The 19,802-nt window shown below is 40.3% G+C and overlaps 1 protein-coding gene and 1 long non-coding RNA gene across 6 annotated transcripts; one reads left to right on the top strand and one right to left on the bottom strand.

The window, feature by feature from the left end:
* Positions 1–7,391: 7,391 nt before the first annotated feature.
* FAM161A (FAM161 centrosomal protein A) lies at positions 7,392–18,470 on the bottom strand. 5 transcript variants are annotated; one of them, XM_030021400.2, is made up of 7 exons: positions 18,305–18,470; positions 16,666–16,913; positions 15,031–16,215; positions 14,476–14,643; positions 11,366–11,465; positions 10,188–10,342; positions 7,392–9,558 (listed from the first exon to the last, which is right to left on the bottom strand). In XM_030021400.2, the coding sequence occupies exons 1-7, from the start codon at positions 18,425–18,427 to the stop codon at positions 9,093–9,095; spliced, it is 2,445 nt and encodes an 814-aa protein (XP_029877260.1). In that variant the 5' UTR covers positions 18,428–18,470; the 3' UTR covers positions 7,392–9,092. The 5 variants fall into 5 exon arrangements, with proteins under 5 accessions (XP_029877260.1, XP_029877262.1, XP_040981470.1 ...); XM_030021402.2 differs by having other exon boundaries at positions 16,666–16,942; positions 18,305–18,414; XM_041125536.1 differs by lacking the exon at positions 18,305–18,470 and adding an exon at positions 17,635–17,723.
* Positions 10,625–16,132, top strand: LOC115344324. Its single transcript, XR_003924503.2, has 3 exons — positions 10,625–10,959; positions 12,682–14,771; positions 15,887–16,132. It is a non-coding gene; the product is annotated as an uncharacterized LOC115344324 (long non-coding RNA).
* Positions 18,471–19,802: the final 1,332 nt, after the last annotated feature.

Raw genomic sequence — 19,802 nt, 5'->3', positions numbered from 1 at the left:
TTACCACATCATGGAAACTACTTGGTTCCTGCAAGGTGATACATGAACGTAGACAAAAAATTCTGCTGTGCAGTTTCTTTGGATTGTTTTGTGGTCCCTTTTGAGAAACCATTAGGAATCTCACCTACAGGTTAATTGCTGTGAAGACAGACTTTGCTCTTTTTTCTGAATACTTATCCCTTCCAGAATTTCTTCTGCCTGAGAAATTCAAAGCTTTTTACAGGTATTGCAGGAGTTTTCTGTGTCAAGACACAGGCCTTGTGAGAACGGTGTGGAAGGTGCTCTATAGGCTGCATGTTGGAAGGTCGTCAGTGTACCTGGATGTTCCCCACTTGGGTTTCCTGCCCCTTCAGCTGCCAGCCATAGCAAGGGATGGAAATTCCTTTGGGATGTGGCAACTCTGTCCTGGATACAGGAGTTACGTGGTATTCATTTCACAGAAACATTTTGATTTAGTGTTAAACTGAGTTTGTTTCACAGGTAAACACTGCTGAGCTCAGCTGTGTGGCCTAAAATGGAGTTTGGCCTGCATTTTAGAGATGCTGGCTCTCTGTTAGGGTGAGGGGGGCAGACAGTAGACTTTAGTATTGTACTGTCTGTGAGGTGTCTACAAGAGAACTAGTTGTTGAATAAAACTGAGGAACTTTTTCCTAGTTACTCTTTATACCAAGTTGAATATTACCCAGTATATTTACTGCCCCACTAATGCTAAATGTGTTAATGACTATGGGGCTTCTCCAGCTAATCCCATTTGGAAACGAGGATGTCTCCATCCAATATGAAGTGGCATAATTGTGCAATATCCCTGTGTTGTAACTTCAGAAATGTAACAAGCTCAGTAGATAGTGTTTTCTTTAATGTATTAGTATCTCTGGTTTATAGATAAGAACAGAAAATAGTTCACTTCTGGAGAAGATGAAGAACTACAGAAAGCCCTTGAGAAAGAGTCTCCCTTGTGTAGCTTGGCCTCAGCTGTTCATAAGAATGCAGAGATGTTACCAACTTCCCAGCACGGACCACTTGATGTTGGGTCAGGTATGCAAATGGTAGAGGCATTGTTGTCTGTGTTCAGAAATATGTACAATCACCGAGGTAGCTTCGTTCTTCCCCAGACTAAAAACTGATAGCATGTGGTTGGTGATTATTGGCTTCTGAAAGGAGCAGTGCAACTTGGCTGCTTGTTTTAAACTGTTTCATTATTTCATGCATGCACTTACATTATCCAGTGAGGAATGGGTGTACACAATAGCTCTAGCTATTATAATCAATTAGAAAAGTCTAGATACTCCTGTCAGAAGTCACTCTGCCCCACAAGTGAAGTTGCATGGCTGGTTTGAAGCTGAAGGCTATTTCTGTGCAACATTGAGCTGCCTTTCAGTGGCAAAGGGAGGAAAGGGAGCTGTGTGAACAGGAGCGCCTGCATACTGCAAGGGTAGCATGCAAGTTCTCAGGGTTAGAAACAAGCTGGAGCAGGCAAACAGGTACCCAACCAGCTACACGAGGAGAGTTAAACTCAGCCTCAGCTTGCTAGGCCTGAATAAAATCAGCATTAACAGAATATGAGGAGAAGGAAGGTTTCATCCGGGAATAGACTGTGCATCTAGTTAACAAGCAAGGGATATGGGAAATTCTCACTGAGGAAATGAAATGGACAGGGGTTTTCAGGAAGTAATAGTTTTTTCTAGTCTTCAAAGTGGGCAACTCTGCAAATTTATTTTTTAGTTTTTATTTTAAGTCTTAATTGCTTAATATCTCAGCTCTGGCATTTACGTGCTTCTGGTCTGACTGCCTCAGGCAGTATCACAGTTTTGCAATATCAAAAACATTATGAACCCATTGGAGGCGTTTCTTAATAATGGATATTTTGCAGTGGCATGATAAGCAGGCCCTTTGTGTTGGTCAGACTAGCCTTAGCACTTTGTGCTGAGATTCTGCTGTGTAATATTTGGAGTTGCTTTTTTTCCTTAGAAAACTCTTTGAATTCAAAACCCTAGATTGGTCATCATCAAGGAATGTGTTAACTCACACCGAGCTGTTTGTGTGGCCCCTTCAGTGTCAGATCTGAAAGCTCATTGCTTGACTATCTGTGATGGTGCCCTTGGCAATTCCAGTACCTTCAGGGATAAAGGTGTTACTGGACTGAGCTTCCCAGAGCAGAACTTAATCAGAATGAGACACACACATTAACAGCTCTAAGAGCCGATTTTTTGTTTGTTTGCTTTTACTATCTATTACAAATGTAATTTGTGTATCTTTTATCCATCTTAGAAAATGTAGCATGGTGTGAAATATGCATTAAAAAGTATAGCAAGTTAACAGAAGCCCTGCATGAGAACCATGTACATCTGTAAGTGGAAGGCTGTGTTTGAAAACAGAGTGATGACCTGAATAACGTGGGGTAACAGGATGTTTTGTAACAACTCACTGTGGTGGCAACTAGAAATTCCTAGCTGTGTTGGTAGTGTGGTTACTTATTAGTAATCAGTAACCTGCTTACTCTTACTAACCTTCTTATTGTTAACCTGCCTAACTATTGTTAGTAATCAGCTTATTGTTAGTAAGCCCTAATTACTAGTAGCAAGCTTTGAGCTGTGCAAATGCAAATATGCTTGTTTTCAGTCCTGTTAACAACTGGCTTCCATGGTACCATTTGTGTTCACGACATTAAACATGGTCTCATTTACAGTCTTAATTATCAGAAAAGCAGTGTATTTCTTGCCCATAAACATATGTCTTCTCTGTACTACAGCCACTTAAGCACGTGAGGGATTTTCTCATGTGGCTAATCCTGAGATGTAGTTCTGTGAGACGCTGATCATAACTGGCCAGCACTAAAAGGCTGAAGTCCTGCTTGTCCCTGTCATCTCCTAACCTCACCCCCTTCTTTTGGCTGGGCTATTTTAGCGAGTTAATTTGACTCAATGAAAGGGTCTGAAAAACAAGGAGGAAAAGAAAGGATGGGGAGGACAGAGCTTGTGCTCTTTGGGCACAAGCAAGCTGTTTTATATGCTCAGCTGTCTATGAAAGGATTTACTCTGTGAGTAAACGTGATGTACTTCCTCTGAAATATGCAGAGATGCCTGGTAAGACTGGATTGGGGATTTATTTCTGTGTCTTTGTGCACACTTAGTGCAGTGGAAGCCTCTTAAAGCTGTTATTCCTTAATACAAAACTAGTATCTAAAGCAGTGCATCAGGTCCTACAACTTTGTGCAGTTTGCCTTATTCATGTGATCCCCGATTTCTCTGCTGCTTCATCTGACTGCTAGGTTTTTTTAGTATACAATAGGGACCGGAATTTTCTGATACCATTTTAAGTCTTAGTTCTGATCTGGCATTCCTCAAATACCTGAAGTTCCTGTTGAAGAAAGAAGCAATTTTGAGTTTTGCTGGAGTATGCAAGGGCTTTTTCTTTTTTTTTTCTTTTTTTTTTTTTTTTTTCCCTAAAGCCAAGTAATTACCAAAATATTATACTACCAGAGATGTAAGACTGAAATTCCACTGAAGGGTGAGGAGGACAGACATCAGACTGTTTCTAATTTTTTCTGCATGTTAACGTTTGTAAGCATGCATTTGCCATATCTTGTAATAATGGACTAGTTAGTATTCCTAGACAAATGTATTCTGCATACAAAACTGATGTTTGACTTAAATTTGTGGACAACTGTATGGACATACTTTTAGAAATAATTAACATATATTTTGATCTTTAGAGTGCCTATTATCTGCTAAACTCAGGCAAGTATTTTGCTTTCTGCCATTCCAGAAGCCTGATGATTCTAAATGAGACCATGATTAAATTTCAAAATAGTGATGACTTTAAACATTTTCTTCAAAAAGTTGAATTCTTTTGTTATTCTCTTCATTTGGAACAGCTGTAAAAGGTAATGATGTAATAGTTTTTTCCTCAAAGGGAAAGAGAATGCAACCTCCTGCTTGATGTTGTTGGTAATTATGTACACAAGAAGATGATTTCTAGAGGAAGTGGTACCGTATATACAAAGAATGCTTGAGAAATGCAGGTAAATTTGGAAGGCAAACCAAAAGATAGAAACACCCCCTGAAAAGGGGAGGCTGTCTGGCCAAAGCTCAAGATGTTTTTTAACAGTCCACAGTAGCAACTCTTCTTGCCACCCATAGCCTCACTGGAGTCCAGCTGGGTATGGTGCTTTTGGAGCCTTATTTCTCAAAGGTGGACACTTTGTTTTTAGAAGAAGTGTTCAAGTGGCACTTTTATGTTAGCTTTCAAAATTGTTACTGACTTCCCTCAGAACAATACAACAACATTGCATTGCACCCAGAAAAAGCATGATATCCAAAACTTCTGGTTTCTTTCTTCAAAACATAGAAATATATATAATGATACAGATAAACATAGAGAGAGTTAGAAATATATATAAACAGGCTTTATGTACAACCTGTCAATATTAACACTGTATTCAGTGCAAGTTAGATGGTCATGGGTGCTGAACAGTCACATGGAGCACTGCATCTGGCTGTTACTTAATTTTTATTTCTCTGTGGGCCTTGTACTTCTATTTGGTTTACTTGGCAATGATACTCCTTTTCCTGTGGAATTTGCTACTGCTAAAAACATATCATTTCTGATGTCTCTAAACTTCAGTAAATGCAGATGGCTTGTTACAGTGTAGGTCCTGTGACCTTATGACCATTTTCAGCTTGAGCTCACCAGATATTAGAGCCTTTCTATAGCAACGGCACTGCCTGCGAGCACTAAACTTCCAGAATCTGCTTCGCTTTCCTGGAATGTGTATCCCCTACAAATTATATACACTTGCAAGCCAGTGCCTTGCAGCCAAGCGATAATCCTGACCCTTCAGACTGCCTGTAACATCAACCTTCTCCAGCGTGGTGGATATGGCTACAGCTTATCTCAGTGGGAACCTGTGGCAGATGTGAGCAGATACACAGGGGGGGAAGTTTAGTACAGAATTTCCAACCAAGGCTATTGCTCACATTCAGTACCATGACAATCACTTAGAAACCCAGAATGAGATCTGTAGTGTTTGTGGACTTAAAAGTACCATTCTTCCAATCCTGCTGGAAATATTGTGCTTGGCACATCCTTTGATTCCATTGCCTTTTTTTATGATCACATTTTGTGGTTCGATAGCTGTTGCTCAACAAGTAATCTGGGTCTCTCTCCTTACAGCTTCAGGTGATAAATTCCCATTAATGAGATGTTATTCTTGCACTTTTAAAATTCATATTTAATACTACAGTCTACATGCAAAGTTATCCTCTTCTTCCCACGTGGTATTTTAAATCCTTTTTTTGGATACACCTTCCTCATTTTCTTTGCAAATTTTTGAACATGTTTCTACTTTTGTGCTTTTACCATTAATTAAAATATTAAAGACAGAATATTCAATAACCTGTGAGAAACTTTTCTGTTCATCTCATTCCTGCTAGGTAGCTTCCCTGAAAGCATAACTCATCATCAGTTCTCCTTTAATGAGCTTCTTACCTTAAAATGCTTCTATTATATCATCTTTTGTGAATCAAATTACCTTTTTTCCCCTCCATGTCAATTGCATCGAAATGTTTTGAGTTCTGACAAAGTACTACATACTCTATTCTCCTTTCCTATGGTACTAGTCTGCATCTTGGTAATTTACCAAAATCTTTCACCTGGATTTGGATTTTCATGTTGAGGTTGTTGAGGTTATTGAGGTTTTTTCTTTAAATATAGTAATTTTCATTTCAGTGCCATCATCCTATTAGTTTCTTCCCACTTTGTCTACATTTTAAATCATCCTCCTGACAAAAAAAAAAAAGTCAAATAATGACTTGGTTTTTAGGCCAGCCTATTGTTCATCTCATGACAGCATGGTGTCCATGCCTCTTATTCTTTGTTTGAAGAATTTTTCACTGCTGTACTTTGCTTCGTGAGGTTTAATTCATCCTGACCTGTCTCTCCCGATTTTTGTTCTGTTGTCTGTGATTTTTCTTTGCTATTTATTTCATTTTTAATTCCTTATTGGAATCCTTATCTCTTTCTTGTTTGTAATACAATTTTTGAACAGTTTTTTTTACTTAAATTTCATGGTTCTTCCACTTTGAAAATCTGTGCTGCTCAAAGTAATTTCCATAACTGGTTCCTTTAATATCTGAAAGTTTGATCTCTCCTACCTTTTCCAAATTAAAGAATCCTAGTATATATTGTCATATGAAAACGAAACTACCTTCTTGTCATATGAAAACCATTCTTTCTTTGATCATTCTTATTGCCTTCTTCCAGTTGCATAATAAATCCCTTTTAAGATGGGAGGACCAGGACCGCATACAGTATTCAAGATGGAATTGCTTTTTTTCAGTGCATAGTATTGTATAGTTTAGGAATATTTTTTACCCTCACATGCATTTATTTGCACTTATTAAAACTGAAGTATATCTGTTCTTCTTCTATCATTGTCACAAGATCCTTCAGCATGTTCTTTGCAGTCAGTTTCATTTTTTCACAGCATTGAATAACTCTGTGGCCTCAGCAAACTCTTTGCAATGGATACTACAGCTCCCTTCTGAGTATACTGAACAGTTTTAATCTCACTGAATGTCTGCCAGTAACCACATTTACACTGTGAAAACTGATGTTTTCCTTCCTGAACTTTTAATTGATTACTAATTCATGAAGACCTTTCTTTTCCTACAATGAGATTGGTTTCTTTAAGATCCTTTGATAGCAAATTTTGTCAAATGCTTCCTGGAAATCTACGTAAACCATATCAGTTGGATCCCCTTAGTCCACATGATTCTGCTTGGCTTTTTCAGAAATGCTAAAAAAGTTGAGGCCTAACCTCCAAAAGCTGTACTAACTCTTCCTTGTTATAACATATTTATTCATGTTCATTAATTCTGTTCTTAGTACGGTTAATATAGTAAAAATTCAGTGAAAAACTCGATCTAAGTTATACGCAGGTCCTAAATGCCTTCTTCTAAAACCTTGAAGGAAAAAAAAAAAAAAAAAGCATTGTTTTTGCTACTTCCTTCCAGTTCAATGGAGCTTTAGCAATATTTTTACTTTAATAGTTCAACAATTATTTATTTGTTCTTTTAAGAACACTTAGTTGAGTGCTGTCAGATCTTAAAAACGGATGTGAATTTTTTCTGATTTGAAACCTCTTCAAATAATCTTTAAGAAAAACATAATTTAGAGCTCCTCTGCCTTCTTTCAAAGCAAATTTGATTTACTAAAGAGACAAATAACAGCAACATGTGACTATGAATTCAGTAACATTGTACAACTCTTCAGAATTATAGAATACTGACAAGCACAAGCAAACCAACCTTGACTTTGTACTGTGAGGTTGTCAGGTATTACTGGAGATTGTAAACTGATTTTCCTTATTAAGTAATGATTATGATTAGTTGTTTATGACATATATACAATGGATATTTTATTTAAGTAAAAAAATAAGTTTCAAGTTCATATTAGTTATGCTCACACTTCAAAAATAAATAAAAGTAATAATGATAAAAATCTTCCAAACATTGTTACACAGTTTCTCAAAGTCAGGAGGAAGAAATAGTAACAGATTTAGTTCATGCTCTTGCATGCGGCATGGAAGAAAATAATAAAAAAATAAAAATCCTTATTGTTAGTCATTGCAGATGCTTTTGCAAACCTGATAGTTTTAACAAATGCATTTACTATTCAATGAATATGTTTTGAGTACCCGTGCAACGTTGCATTGTACTGTCCAGACAAAGCTTGTTTGAAATCCTTGTTTGTGGTCTGTTATTATATGGATGCATTCTTTTACTTATTATCTCTCCTAACATTGCATATGACAGGTTAGCAAGAAAGCTTGTAATAGTAGGAGAAGGTACTACTGATATAAAGAAGAAAAAACCCAAACAAACAAACCCAAACCTTCCATTTGCATTCTTTGTTGTGTAGTAGCAGAAGTCCTGAGTAGCAAGCGTGTACAAAAAGGCAGTAAAGCACTTCTTTCCATACTTTCATGCACCTAGAGTTGCTGGGCTACATTTTTATCTGATGTAGTAAGATTCTTGCTTTACAGTGTATGTTTACTGTCTCAATAAAGAAATTTGAAGATTAATGTCTGCATTTGTCACTATGTTAGGAAGAATGATTTTACATGACCATGGGATGAGCTCTTCAAAACAAAATGGAGATGAAAGAACAGTTTTGGGGCTTGGTTAGACAGTAATGCAAGGTCTGCACTGTAACATGCTATTCTACTGACCTACTCTTCTACCTTACTTGTCTGTAAGCATTAAAAAATCTCTGTGAAAGTTTAAGTGCCTGCTCTCATTGTATCCTAGGCATTTTCTCCTCTGCAGGGAGAGCCTTCAGTGATGGCAATACTGTTAATATTTTAGCTGGACAAAGTAGTTGAGTTGATACAACAGCTTGTTTCCTCCAAAAGTAGTAATCTTTTCTGGCCCAGGCACTCATCTGACCCATCTCTGAGCCGATTCAGCTCACTTAAGTGGGCAGAAGATGGACTCCATGGGAAGAGGAGGGAGGAACTGAACAGATTAATTTGGCCATATTGTCTAACTGCACAGCAAGTTGTCTTCCTGGCAGCTGCTCTGCTAAAAACAGTCAGAGGTCTTGCACAACGAACCCTGGTCTATTCACTGCTGTCCTAGAAGCTATTGCAGGAAGAGACCCCAGAAGTACTGAAATGTTTGAGACTGGGAGGTGCTGATAATGGTAAATTACTACTCCAGAATTTCCTCTGGCTTCGCTAGCATGCAGAAAGAGCTGGACATGTTAAGACCTCAGTACTTACCAACACAGCATGCAAGACTTTATTATTAAATAGTGGTTGCAATTCATTTTATGAACAGAGGTGCACTAATATCACCGAAGATTAGAATAAAGATTAATATAAAATTAAATTCTTGGTGGAAATTAGTAACTTGATCTCTCTTACTGGAAAACAGACAAAATTTCTGCGCGGGCAAGACTGTTAAGCGAAGCGGTTTAAATTGACAGAATTTTGTATCAGTAGCAAAGCGCCAAGTTTTTCTTTCGTGTCCATATCACTGCCAGCAATGAAATAAATTCCTGAGCCCCAGGCCATCCTGTCTGCCTTCCTTTCAGTCAGCTTCATCATCGCTAGGTTTCTCTTCTGAATCATCATGTTCATATTCCTCATCCTCATATCTGAAGGCACCCTCAGCTTCAGGGTCAGACTGACCTTCCTCTTCACACTCATGGGACTGGCCAGACTGAGAGCTGGGTCTTGAATGATCCTCCTCCTCCTCCTGGGAATGGCCAAGCGACAGGCCTGCCTTTGCTTCCTCTTCCTCCTCCTCCTCTTCACGGTGCTGGTCAGAGGAGGGGCTGGACCCAGCCTCCCCTGCGTGGCAAGGCTGATGAGCATAAGGGCTGGCTCTTGCCTCTTCTTCATCCTCCAGCTCACTGGATTGGCCATCCTGGGTGGAGGTTTTGACACCTTTTCTCTCCTCTCCCTCCTCCTCCTCACAGGACTGCTCAGACCGAGGACTGCTGTCAGCTGCTTCCTCAAAGGATTCCCTTTCTTTCACTTTATCCTCGATGACTCTGAAAAGACAATTTCTATGTGTGATTTTATTTTCAGGTAAGATGCTTTCTAGTAAGTTTTAAACTACCTTCAGGTACTCTAGGACAAACATGGTAGACTTGGCTGGGGTGGAACTGGGGAAGGAAAAGGGAAGGGGGGACACTAGAGTCTCCTTTTATGCTAGAAAGTAACTCAACAGTATTGCTTATATATTTCAATTTTTTTATTTCTGCTTCTTTTTAAATTGTAACACCTAATGGATATTGAAAATTATTTTTTATACGGCTTATTTTAAAAATTCAGTAAAGGTAATGCAGAATTAACTGACTTACTAGCAACCCGCCAGAATTTTTGGTGAAAGGAACAAATAAAAAGTTTTTCTTCATTTTTCTTTGACGTGAATTGCATAACATATCCAGTGCTCTCCTCTGATTTATGAAATAATACTTAATTAAGGAAAAAACATTAAAAATACATACTAATGCTAACATTAGTAAAGCTAACTACATAGTCAAATATTTACCTGGGAAATAGTACAAATAATTAAAAAAACCCACCAAAAACCCTAAACTTACACATAAAAAATTAGTTTCTAATTACTAGGTACATAGTGACAAAAAAAAAAAAAAAAGCCTTTAGAAATCTCTACCTTTCTCTGGCATTAGTGGAGTTATTAAAATCTTCAGCACTGGAGCATTGTAGCAATTTAGTTGTTTTTCCTTTCTTTGAAACAAACTCTGGGCAAATGCCCAGCGCTCTCAGTCTGCTAGAATAATGCTTTTCTGCAGCTATTCTGGCATTTTTCTGTAGGAAAATCACAATGGTTATGTGTTATCTAAATGCATTAAATGCCTGTCTTTTGATACTTTCATTTGTTTGTATTAATACTCTTTCATTAATTGCATCTGACAAGTTGAATGATTATTCGTTGCAGGTAAGAATGGCAAAACAATACTTGAAAACTTTACCCTAGATTTTCCTTTTCTGTACTAGTTTAAATACAGTTTGCTCCCTGCGCCCACTGGCTAATGAAGAGCTATATATTTTGTATATAGCTATTGAGGGAGGAGGGGGAAGATGTGGACATGTGGAAAATCAGATGTAGTCTTTCTAGGGCTTCTCCCTTATTCCCTCTCCTCCTCCTCTGTCTTCCCTCTCTGGGAGCTGCTGCCCTAAAATGTAGTATTGATTCACCTTCTTACAGTGCTGTTTAACTAATTACACAGATGTGTGTCTCTGCTTCTGAAACTGAGGGTGTAAATTCTGTTCCTCCATGTAATATCTGAGTGAGGAGGACTTGTCCTCCAATCTACACAGATGCTCCTGCCACGCAGCGATGGCAGATCAGGAAACCCACGTGGAGAGAAGGGACAAGGGAACCAGTGATCTATGACCTGCTGCCTCTCTGGGTCTGGAAAGAGGTCAGGGACCACACTACCAGCTGTACTGAAATGGACAGATAAAAATATACTGTACCTGAGCTTTACAGTAGACACTAAGAATACTTGAATTTTCTTACCACTTCTTTCCAACTTAAACCTCTCACATTTTTTGCTGTAATTTTTTGTTGTGTTTAGAATTACTCATGCTGTAACCGAATCAGACAACATGTTTACAACAGCCATCTCGGTTCCCTGTGCAAGCATGACATGAATGCTTAGTCACAAAAATTCGTAATATTTATATGGAGATGGGGCAACAAAGATTAAAACAGCCAAATACTGGTCTCAAAAGTCTTTTTCAGATATCTTCTAAGAATGTTTGACTACAAATGTCTTATGCAGTATTTGAAGAGAAGATTAAGAAGTAATAGAGAAGTAAGACAACCTGAGTGACTCTTTCAAAAAGCAATGGCCTTTGTTTTACTCTTTCTTCCATTTCTTGCAACTCTTGCAAATATTCTTGCATTCTCTGCTTCTCATAATTCCTAAGGGAAATAGAGTACAAGGAAAATTATTATTAATTTATAATACAAGAAGTAATTTTCTACAGCAGCTAAATTGCTCATAACAAACTAAATACTATACTTAAAGATACATAAAAGGTAAATTATGGTGGTTATAGGGTCTGAGGTATGTTGTCTCATTTTCACAGCAATTGCTTGCCTGTAAGTACTGAACAAAACTGTCTCTGAAGTAGTCACTTTGGATAAGCAGAGAGGGGTCCTGGCTAGCGAGGTTAAGTAGAGGTTATCCGAGTTTGGATTCTTAGGGGTTTTTTGGATACTTAGGGTTTTTTTTAAATGCTGATTTAATACAGGTATTCCAGTTGTTCTAAGCAAAATTAAACAGAATACACCATAGGAGATTAGTATGATTAAATAAAAATCAGTACTTTAAGGTAAAGTTTGACAATAAGAATCTTGCCACTTTACCAGTCTGTCTGACAAGAGGGGTGGCCACATTCTGGATCACGGTGCACTTTTTTCCCTAGTTGGTTTGTCAAGGGCCCAGTCAATAGAGCAGGATGATGAAACTGTTGATTCATCAACTGAAATGGTATCTCAGATCATAGCAAGCATAATGCTAGATAATCCAGGTAGCATGGGCTGTAATCCTCAGTGTGTGAAGAAAGACACCTCTTTGTGATGCTGCCTCTGTACTGGGCCAGCTCTAGCATTACTAAGTCAGACACTTAAGGGCGAGTATGAGAGCTAGAGATCATTTTACACTTCTGTCTCCTCCTGCCTCTTTCCCTTACCATCCTCTGAATTTCTGCAATATGGCTGTGTATTAAGGCAAGTTATTCACCATTTTGAGGGAGTGAACTTCATTGTTGCTACTTGCTTGCTCTCTCGGGCAGCTTTCTACAAACCTAATTAGCTGTTAGAAGAGCACTTAAATTAATATACCTTATTACCCAGCCTACGCTGAAATAAGCAGTATCAAGTTAAGCACTTCTACCAGCCTTAATGCATCAGCACTAGGGAAGTAATCTTGCTTTGTAATAGCATAATTTTATGCGCAGACAAGAATTAAGCATGAGTGTTTTACAATACTCCTGAAATCTGATTAAGCTAAGTACTGTAATGTGAAGTTCGCTGTTGAATGAACTCAAATCAAATCTGTAAACACACCCACTGTCTCTCTTAATTCTCCTCCTTGCTGCTGTAACTCAAATTGTTTTCTGCTTCTGTCCTACAGTCAGCAGATCATCTGCCCAAGGATACTTACATTATAAAGCTCCTGTTCTTAACAGTATTTGGTGGTCGTGTTAAAAAAGCAATTGCGCTTCAGCTCTGACTCCAGCAAAATAGTTAGAAGGGACTGCCCTCTTTGACCTGCATCTCTACCACTGCAGCTCTGCTCTCCGGGACCCTGCATAAGCCCTGCTTCTCCTAGACTCCTGCTTCCTCCTACGCGTGCATTGGCTTCAGCTGTCTTTGGGGGAGGCGGTGGGTGTGCGTAGATGTATGCTGGATAGTCACTGACTGCCCACATGGCCAAGCAAAATGCTTGTTGTACTGCTGCTTCTAGCATATCCCGGCTGAGCCACTGCACTTCATGCTTTCAAGCATGGGAGAATGTACGTGCTTCAGTTTCTGCTGCATTTTCTCTTTCTGGTCACAGGGAAGCAACATTGGTGCTGAATAACCATTACAAAGTTTGCTGGTGGAACAACGTGCAGTATTGTCTTGCAGGTGGTGCTGCACTATTTTAGCAAATTTGCTTGTAACAGCCCAGAGTTTAAAGTCTATTAAGAGTAAATCCACAGTTTTCTATTTTAGCTATAAAGAAAGAAGAGATCCGCGCAAACCAAAAAAAGAATGAGGAAACCTTATTAGTTACCTTTCAACTCAGCCATAAAGACAGCCCTAGCTTCCACCCTCCTTTCAGAAAAATCTCTATCCTGGACCATATTCCAAACACCTTAAAGTTTAGTATGGTAACTTAAAGTTGCTAGTCCAAGCTATGAATCTTGTAATCAGGCGTATCTCATGATAGTTCACCCTTGTATTGTTTTGTTCTACTACTGTCAGTTACTGATAATTTGCCTGGGTACTGGAAATTAGGATTCATATTCACTGCCCAAGAATCCTGCCTGTGCATGAAGCAGCAGGGGCAGAGCGGTCAGTACCTCTCACCATCTCCACGTCAACAGCACCATAAATGGACGATACTGCTGCAGTGCCATCATGTGAAGACAGATTATAAACCTCACTAAAGACTTATTCAAACAGGACTAATTTTTTTTCCCTAGGATTATAAAGAACAAGACGCAGAAATGGTTAAATTAGCCACAAACACAAGGTCAAGCAGCAATTCTGGAGTCAGATTAGCATCAGAAAGCTGGAGCCATCTGGACTTTGAGCTTACAGCAGGCTCTGATGTTTTTCCATGTGTACCGCTTTCCTCAGTCATATAGAAACAGTCTTTGAATTTGTATCTCTACTAAACGCAACTTTGGATTCCATTCCTCCTAAGCACCAGCAGCTTCCTCGTTAGCTGCTGATATGTGTGCTTAGTTAAAATAATATTCCTGCTCTAATTTTCCCTCTTAAGTGGGGACCTGCTGGGACAAAGAATTGAATTGTGAAATGTTTACTACTGTAGGAGACAGCTAGCACCAAAGTTGTACCAATACCTTATCAATCCAGCAGTGCAAGGATATTCTGTAACTACACTATTCCTTTTCCTTTTGATTTTTTGAAACTTTTCCTCTTTAGTTGGTATGTCAATTGAGAAAACACAGGAGTCTCCTGTTAGCTAATCTATAATACTGTAAGGTAGAACTTACAGATTGAAATCATTAGAACAGGCAACAATTTCCCAGTTGAAATAGTAAACTTGGCCACCTTTTTTACTAGCTTCTTGTACAGTGTATAATTTATCAAATGTGTAATTATGTGAACTTAGACTATGCTATTTTTTATGTTGTATGTTTAACATACAACGTAGAATGAGAGGTTCAGGATTCAGGGGAATGCAACAAAATACCTGAATGTTTTTAATTTGGATTTAGACATCTGAGCTAGGCTCTGATGTGGGTCATTGGCCTCAGCCCGAGCTGTTACAATTTTCTGGAGTTTTTTCGTTCTTTGTTTCTGCTTTGTTCTGTTCCTTTTTTGTTGTTCTTCCAGCTTTCTCTTTTCCTCAAGTGAATCCCTGGTGGAAAAATAAACTAAGGCTGAATTCATTTTAAGTCAAGAGCAAGACTTCAAAGGAAACTTTGGCAAAGGAGATTCAAAAGAGAAAAACAGGGTGGAAACAGGGTTGGCATAAGAGGACACGAGGTATGTGCCATTTTAAGGGATTCAGGCATATCCTGGGAAACGACAGTCACTTGTCCCTTTCCTACGAACATTCTACTGTTTAACAATCATAAATACTAATTAAGTCCTATATTTAAATACTTTAAGTTTTACATTATAATTAAGCCCTTATATTAATGTATTAAGTCATATATGGAAGAACTGACTACATAGTTAGAAATACAAAAGAGGTCTACTCTTAAAGTATATATAAAATGCAGAGCACCACTGAAGTAGTCACCTTAAGGCTTGTAGCCGCCGTCTTGTGGATTCTGTGATTCTTGGTGATTTAGATTCTCCAAATCCTGAGAGATGCGAATTAGCACTTGAATGTCTCATTTGAGGTTTATGTCTTGGAGAGGCATACGGCCAGCGTGTTTCTTTCAACTTTTCTTCATCCCCTTGAATGTCCTTCAAAATCTTCCCCTTGTTTGAGGGAATATATGGAGTACGAAGATCAAAAGGTTCACAGACTGTAAGGTGTTTCACTTGTTTTTGTTGCAGGAGCCGTTTCTGAAACTTCTGGTGTAGTAGTTCAAAATCTGGAACACTTGATTTGATCTTGGGTTTATGTTCTGTTTCCTTTGGTTCAACGCACTTGTGTTTCTTCTTTTTATTGGTATCTTTTAAAGCCAGTCTGCTGCTAGGTAGAGATGAATTACGTAGCAACTCTTCAGCTCTCATTCTGATTCTGATTTCTCTGCAGAGCTCTTCCTCCCTTAGCTTGTCGTTAACAGCTGGATTATAAACACATTTAGGAACTGGTTTTGCTTTGAACAGGTTTGTTTTCTTTTCAGGTGCGGAAAGGTCTCTTAATTGCATTTTCCTAATTTCATTCCTTTGCTTCTCTCGTTCAAGGAATTTAAATGGCTTCTGAGAAGCCAAGAGCTTGAGTTTGCTTCTCTCTTTCACAGACCTCCTGCGTTCTTCGTTTCGTTGCAGGATTTCATGGTAGAGTGGAAGGAAAACAGCAGCAGGCACTGGATTGGCTCGGAATTTCTTCTGACACTCTGCTTCTTCCTCTAGTTGCTTCTTCAGTATGTTGTTTTCCATTTCAATCTGTGACTTTGATTTGACATTCTGTTCTTTTTTTCTAGCTTCTCTGATAGTCATCTGGAAAGGCCTGGGCACAGTAACTTTTGGTGACCATGCTTTCTGTTTCTTCCATATCATTCTGAAGGCTGGTGAGCTTGGTAAGCTGTGTTTGGTGTGAGAGATGTAGTCTTCCACAGAAAACCCGTCCCACATTTTTTCGATCCGTTGCTTAGCAAATGCAGATGATCCAGTTTCACTACCATTTTCTTCAAATGCTAATTCTCTGTCAGACTTATCAGATATACTAGAGCCTAAGGGATCACTTAAGTCAGAGTCTGAAAAGGATTTGTGTAAATTTAGAGGCTGATACGAGCTCTTCTCCCAAGTTGGCCTTTAAAAAAGGAAAAAAAAAGTTGGTTTGGGTCCAGTCCAACATTGATGCAAAGCCAGTAACTTCCACTTTAAGGTATCAGCATTGGAAACAAAAATGAACAGCACTGGCACGGAAGAGGTGAAGGGAAAAGAGAAGCACACTGAGCACTCACACCAGATCATAGTTTTAAGTAAGTGCCAATCCTGAACAAGTCAGTACTTCTTAAAGAAAGGCACCATGCTTTACTAAACCTCTTGCCCAGTCTCTGCTGTGCACACACTCGTAAATCTCACGGTCCGTTAGCAAGGTGAATAAGCATTTTTGTTATTAAAACTAACTTTTCTGCAATTACCTGCTTATAGGAAATGGGGAGAGTAACGCTTTCCAGTCCCAGAAAAAAACCTGCTGTTTTACAGATGTCTGCAAAGCATTTGAGAATCTTCAGATAAAAGGTACCACCAAACTTACCTACAACACATGTTAAAAGAAGCATTTTTCTTGTCCAAGGGCTGTACTCCTTTTAAATACAGTTTATTCCGATACATGCTTTCTAATTTTGCCATGGTCTCCAAGTGGGCATTCTTCAACTCTTCTAACTTCAAGTAATATTCTTGATTTGAATTGCACATTTTGGAAAAGTCTATCCACTTGTCACAGTCCCTATTTAGAGAGAGTGTCTGCTCTCTGTCGGTATTGGAATCCAAATCAAAACCATCCTAGAAGAGATGTTTGTAAAGCTTTTTGACTGTTGAAAGAAAGGGGAACAAGGTTCTTAATATTGCTTTATCCTAATCAAGTCTAATGAACGATACAGTAACACCAAACAGAGGTACCTGTATACAAACGTTAGCGCAGTTACATGGAATAATCTTATTGCATAATGATTTATATCCTAAGGGTCCTATTTAAAGCATGTGAAGTTCCTAAGTCTGTCCCTGTAATCAATACATTTATACCAGGAAATATGATCAAAAGGACTTACCAAAAGAAAACAGTTTAACTATTTTGTAAAGTGTAATTTTTCCTTGATTGCTATGCACCTCTAAAAAAGCCTTTCTTTAAAAGCAAACAAAACCACAACAGAACCTTCTCTGCCTCCCATTTCCGTAAGCATTCTAAAAATAAGTCATTAGATATCTTGTGTAAAAATGTTTATTCCCATTTCCATAACTTACTGTGAAGTGACAGGAATTCTGCACAGCTTATAGTTCCAATACTGTCTGGCAGCTTGCAGCTGTGTGCAGGTAAGCACACTCTTTAAATATTTTTAAAGCTTACACAAGTTAGAGAAGTTACTAAAACCAGGTCAGTCGGCATTACAAAGGCTTCCTTTACGTTATTTTTAACCACCACGTTTTAAAAAATTACAGGACACTTTCTTTATCCAAAAATTAGAGTAATACTTTTCCACACAGAGGTATTTTAACAAGCTCTGACATTCCAACAAAAAGTTGTGTTCATGTTTTGTCAGCTTTTGACTGCAAAAATCTGTAACTCCTTTCTTCCATAGCATAGTGACCTAATGCCACATGAATTACATGATCAAAGCAGCAAACTTAAAACGCCGCTACGGGACGCCCAGCGAAAGGCACCGTCCACCTCCTTCCGAACCTGCCGCTTCTGACATTGTGCATAAACCTCCCGTTTTCCGTTCTCGATCCGCAGAACGATCCGGGCCTCTTCCCTGGACTTGGGCACCGCCAGTTCTTACAGTCGCGCTTCGACCACCGGGGCGTAAGAAGCTCATTAAGAGATTGCTGTCGCCCAGGCGCTGCAGCAGGACCAGCTGTCAGCTTCTCCCCCGTCTGCGTGTGTGCGCGCTTGGGCCGCGGGTCACCGCCAAGAGGTGCGAAAACCTACCGGCACAAGGCTGCTTCGGCTCCCGGGGCCGCCGGAGAGCGGAGGCCTGCCTCTCCAGGGCAGGTTTGCGGTGCGAGGGCACGCAGGCTGCGGAGCCGGTACGGCCGGGTTAAGGCGAGCCCGTCCCCCCGCCTCAGGCCTCCCGCGCGTCCCCCGCTCGCCTAACAACCGCCAAGGGCGCTTCCCGCTTCCTACCCGCCCCCGGACCGGCGCGGCGGCCCGGCAGACCCCCCCACCCCGGCGGTACCTGCGCGGCGGCGGCGGGCGGCGGCCCCCGCTCGTACAGCGCGGCGGGCGCCCGGGTGCGCGGGTCGAGCGGGGTGCGGAGGCAGGAGGCGGCCAGCAGCGCCGCGCGGTGAGCCGCCTCCATGGCGCCCGCTCACCCCGCCGGCGGGCAGGGAAACCCAGGAGGGAAGGCGGGAGGGCCGGGGGAGGCTCCCGCTCCGCCTCCGCCGGGCGGAAGAGGAGTGCTTTATCCGCCGCCGGGGCGGAGGGGCCCGGCCGGTGCCGCTCGGGGCTGTGCCGGCCCTGGGCCGGGAAGGGGCTGCTGCGCCCGCCAGAGCCCGTTGGAGAGGCGGCCGGCGGCCAACGCGAGCCTTCTGCCAGGCAGGCACCCTCCGCTCCGGGTGCGGGACAGGCGCTGCCCCGTCCTCCTCGAGCGCCTGCGAGGAGGAGGAGGAGGAGGAGGAAGGAGGGCGGCGGCTGGAGTCCGTCACCCGTCTGCACCCGCAACGCTCGCTCGCTGCTGGGCTCCTCTGCGTGCTGGCCGCACCCATCTTTAGGTAACTTTCTGCAGGATTTTACTCGGAACTCCTAACTCTCTCCTTGACAAGCCCACGCTTTATTACCCCCTCAGGTTATCAAAGAATCTTCTCGCGTCTTAAAGTTTGCACTTCAGATAAGCAGTTACGGCATAAGGGTAGACCAGGGTCAGCAGGAATATTCTTCCTCCTCTGCAGAGAGGCATTAATGATTGATGGACCTATTCATTGTAGTGAAATTACAAATACCTTTTATGCAAAGAAACGGATGAAAAGATTAAATCACACACAACCGTTGTTCTAAGTCTTGTCAAGAATTGGACGTTTGTGATGGTAGGGAAGGAAAGCTTTAATCAAAGTTAATACCTTAACTAAAAGAGAGCATTGCTGGATGTAGTCCTCTGGGGTAAGGCATCACTTGTAAACAGCCAAGAAACAATTAATGCAGAGCATTAACGCCTAAATCGATTGTCTAATTTATTTATTTTTTTAGTATTTGAATTATTCTGAATGTTCTACTTAAACAGCTGTCGTAGGAAAGTATTTCAATAGCTGGTCAACAAAAGTGGTGGGAGTTTACACAAAAGCTACAGATCCAACCAATAGTAAATAGAAATGCAAGTTACAGGGTCATGAAAGAAACACTCTCCTTTAAATATAAAGAGGAATCTGGTCATCTTACTATAGCAGTAATGAAGATGAACAGGTTAATTAATTCAAAATTTCAGGCTAAGAATTAGAAGTTGAAAAATGTTTATTCTAACTAACTACAAAATGTAACATTAAGAACAAATCAAATGACCTCTACACTGAATGAATCCTGGGGCAGCCGGGATTTTCCTGGTAGCTGAGATCCCCTGCGTTACAGCTCACCCCAACAACGTGGGTCCAGCTGACGCACCACAATGGTGTGACACAAACATGGGGTACCCATTTCCTTCAGTGTAGGTAGATGTTAATGTCTGTTCTGTGACTTGTTTTAAA

This window comes from Aquila chrysaetos, chromosome 8 (assembly GCF_900496995.4).
Source record: "Aquila chrysaetos chrysaetos chromosome 8, bAquChr1.4, whole genome shotgun sequence".
Classification (NCBI taxonomy): Eukaryota; Metazoa; Chordata; class Aves; order Accipitriformes; family Accipitridae; genus Aquila; species Aquila chrysaetos.
This window is presented reverse-complemented; position numbering and strand designations above follow the sequence as displayed.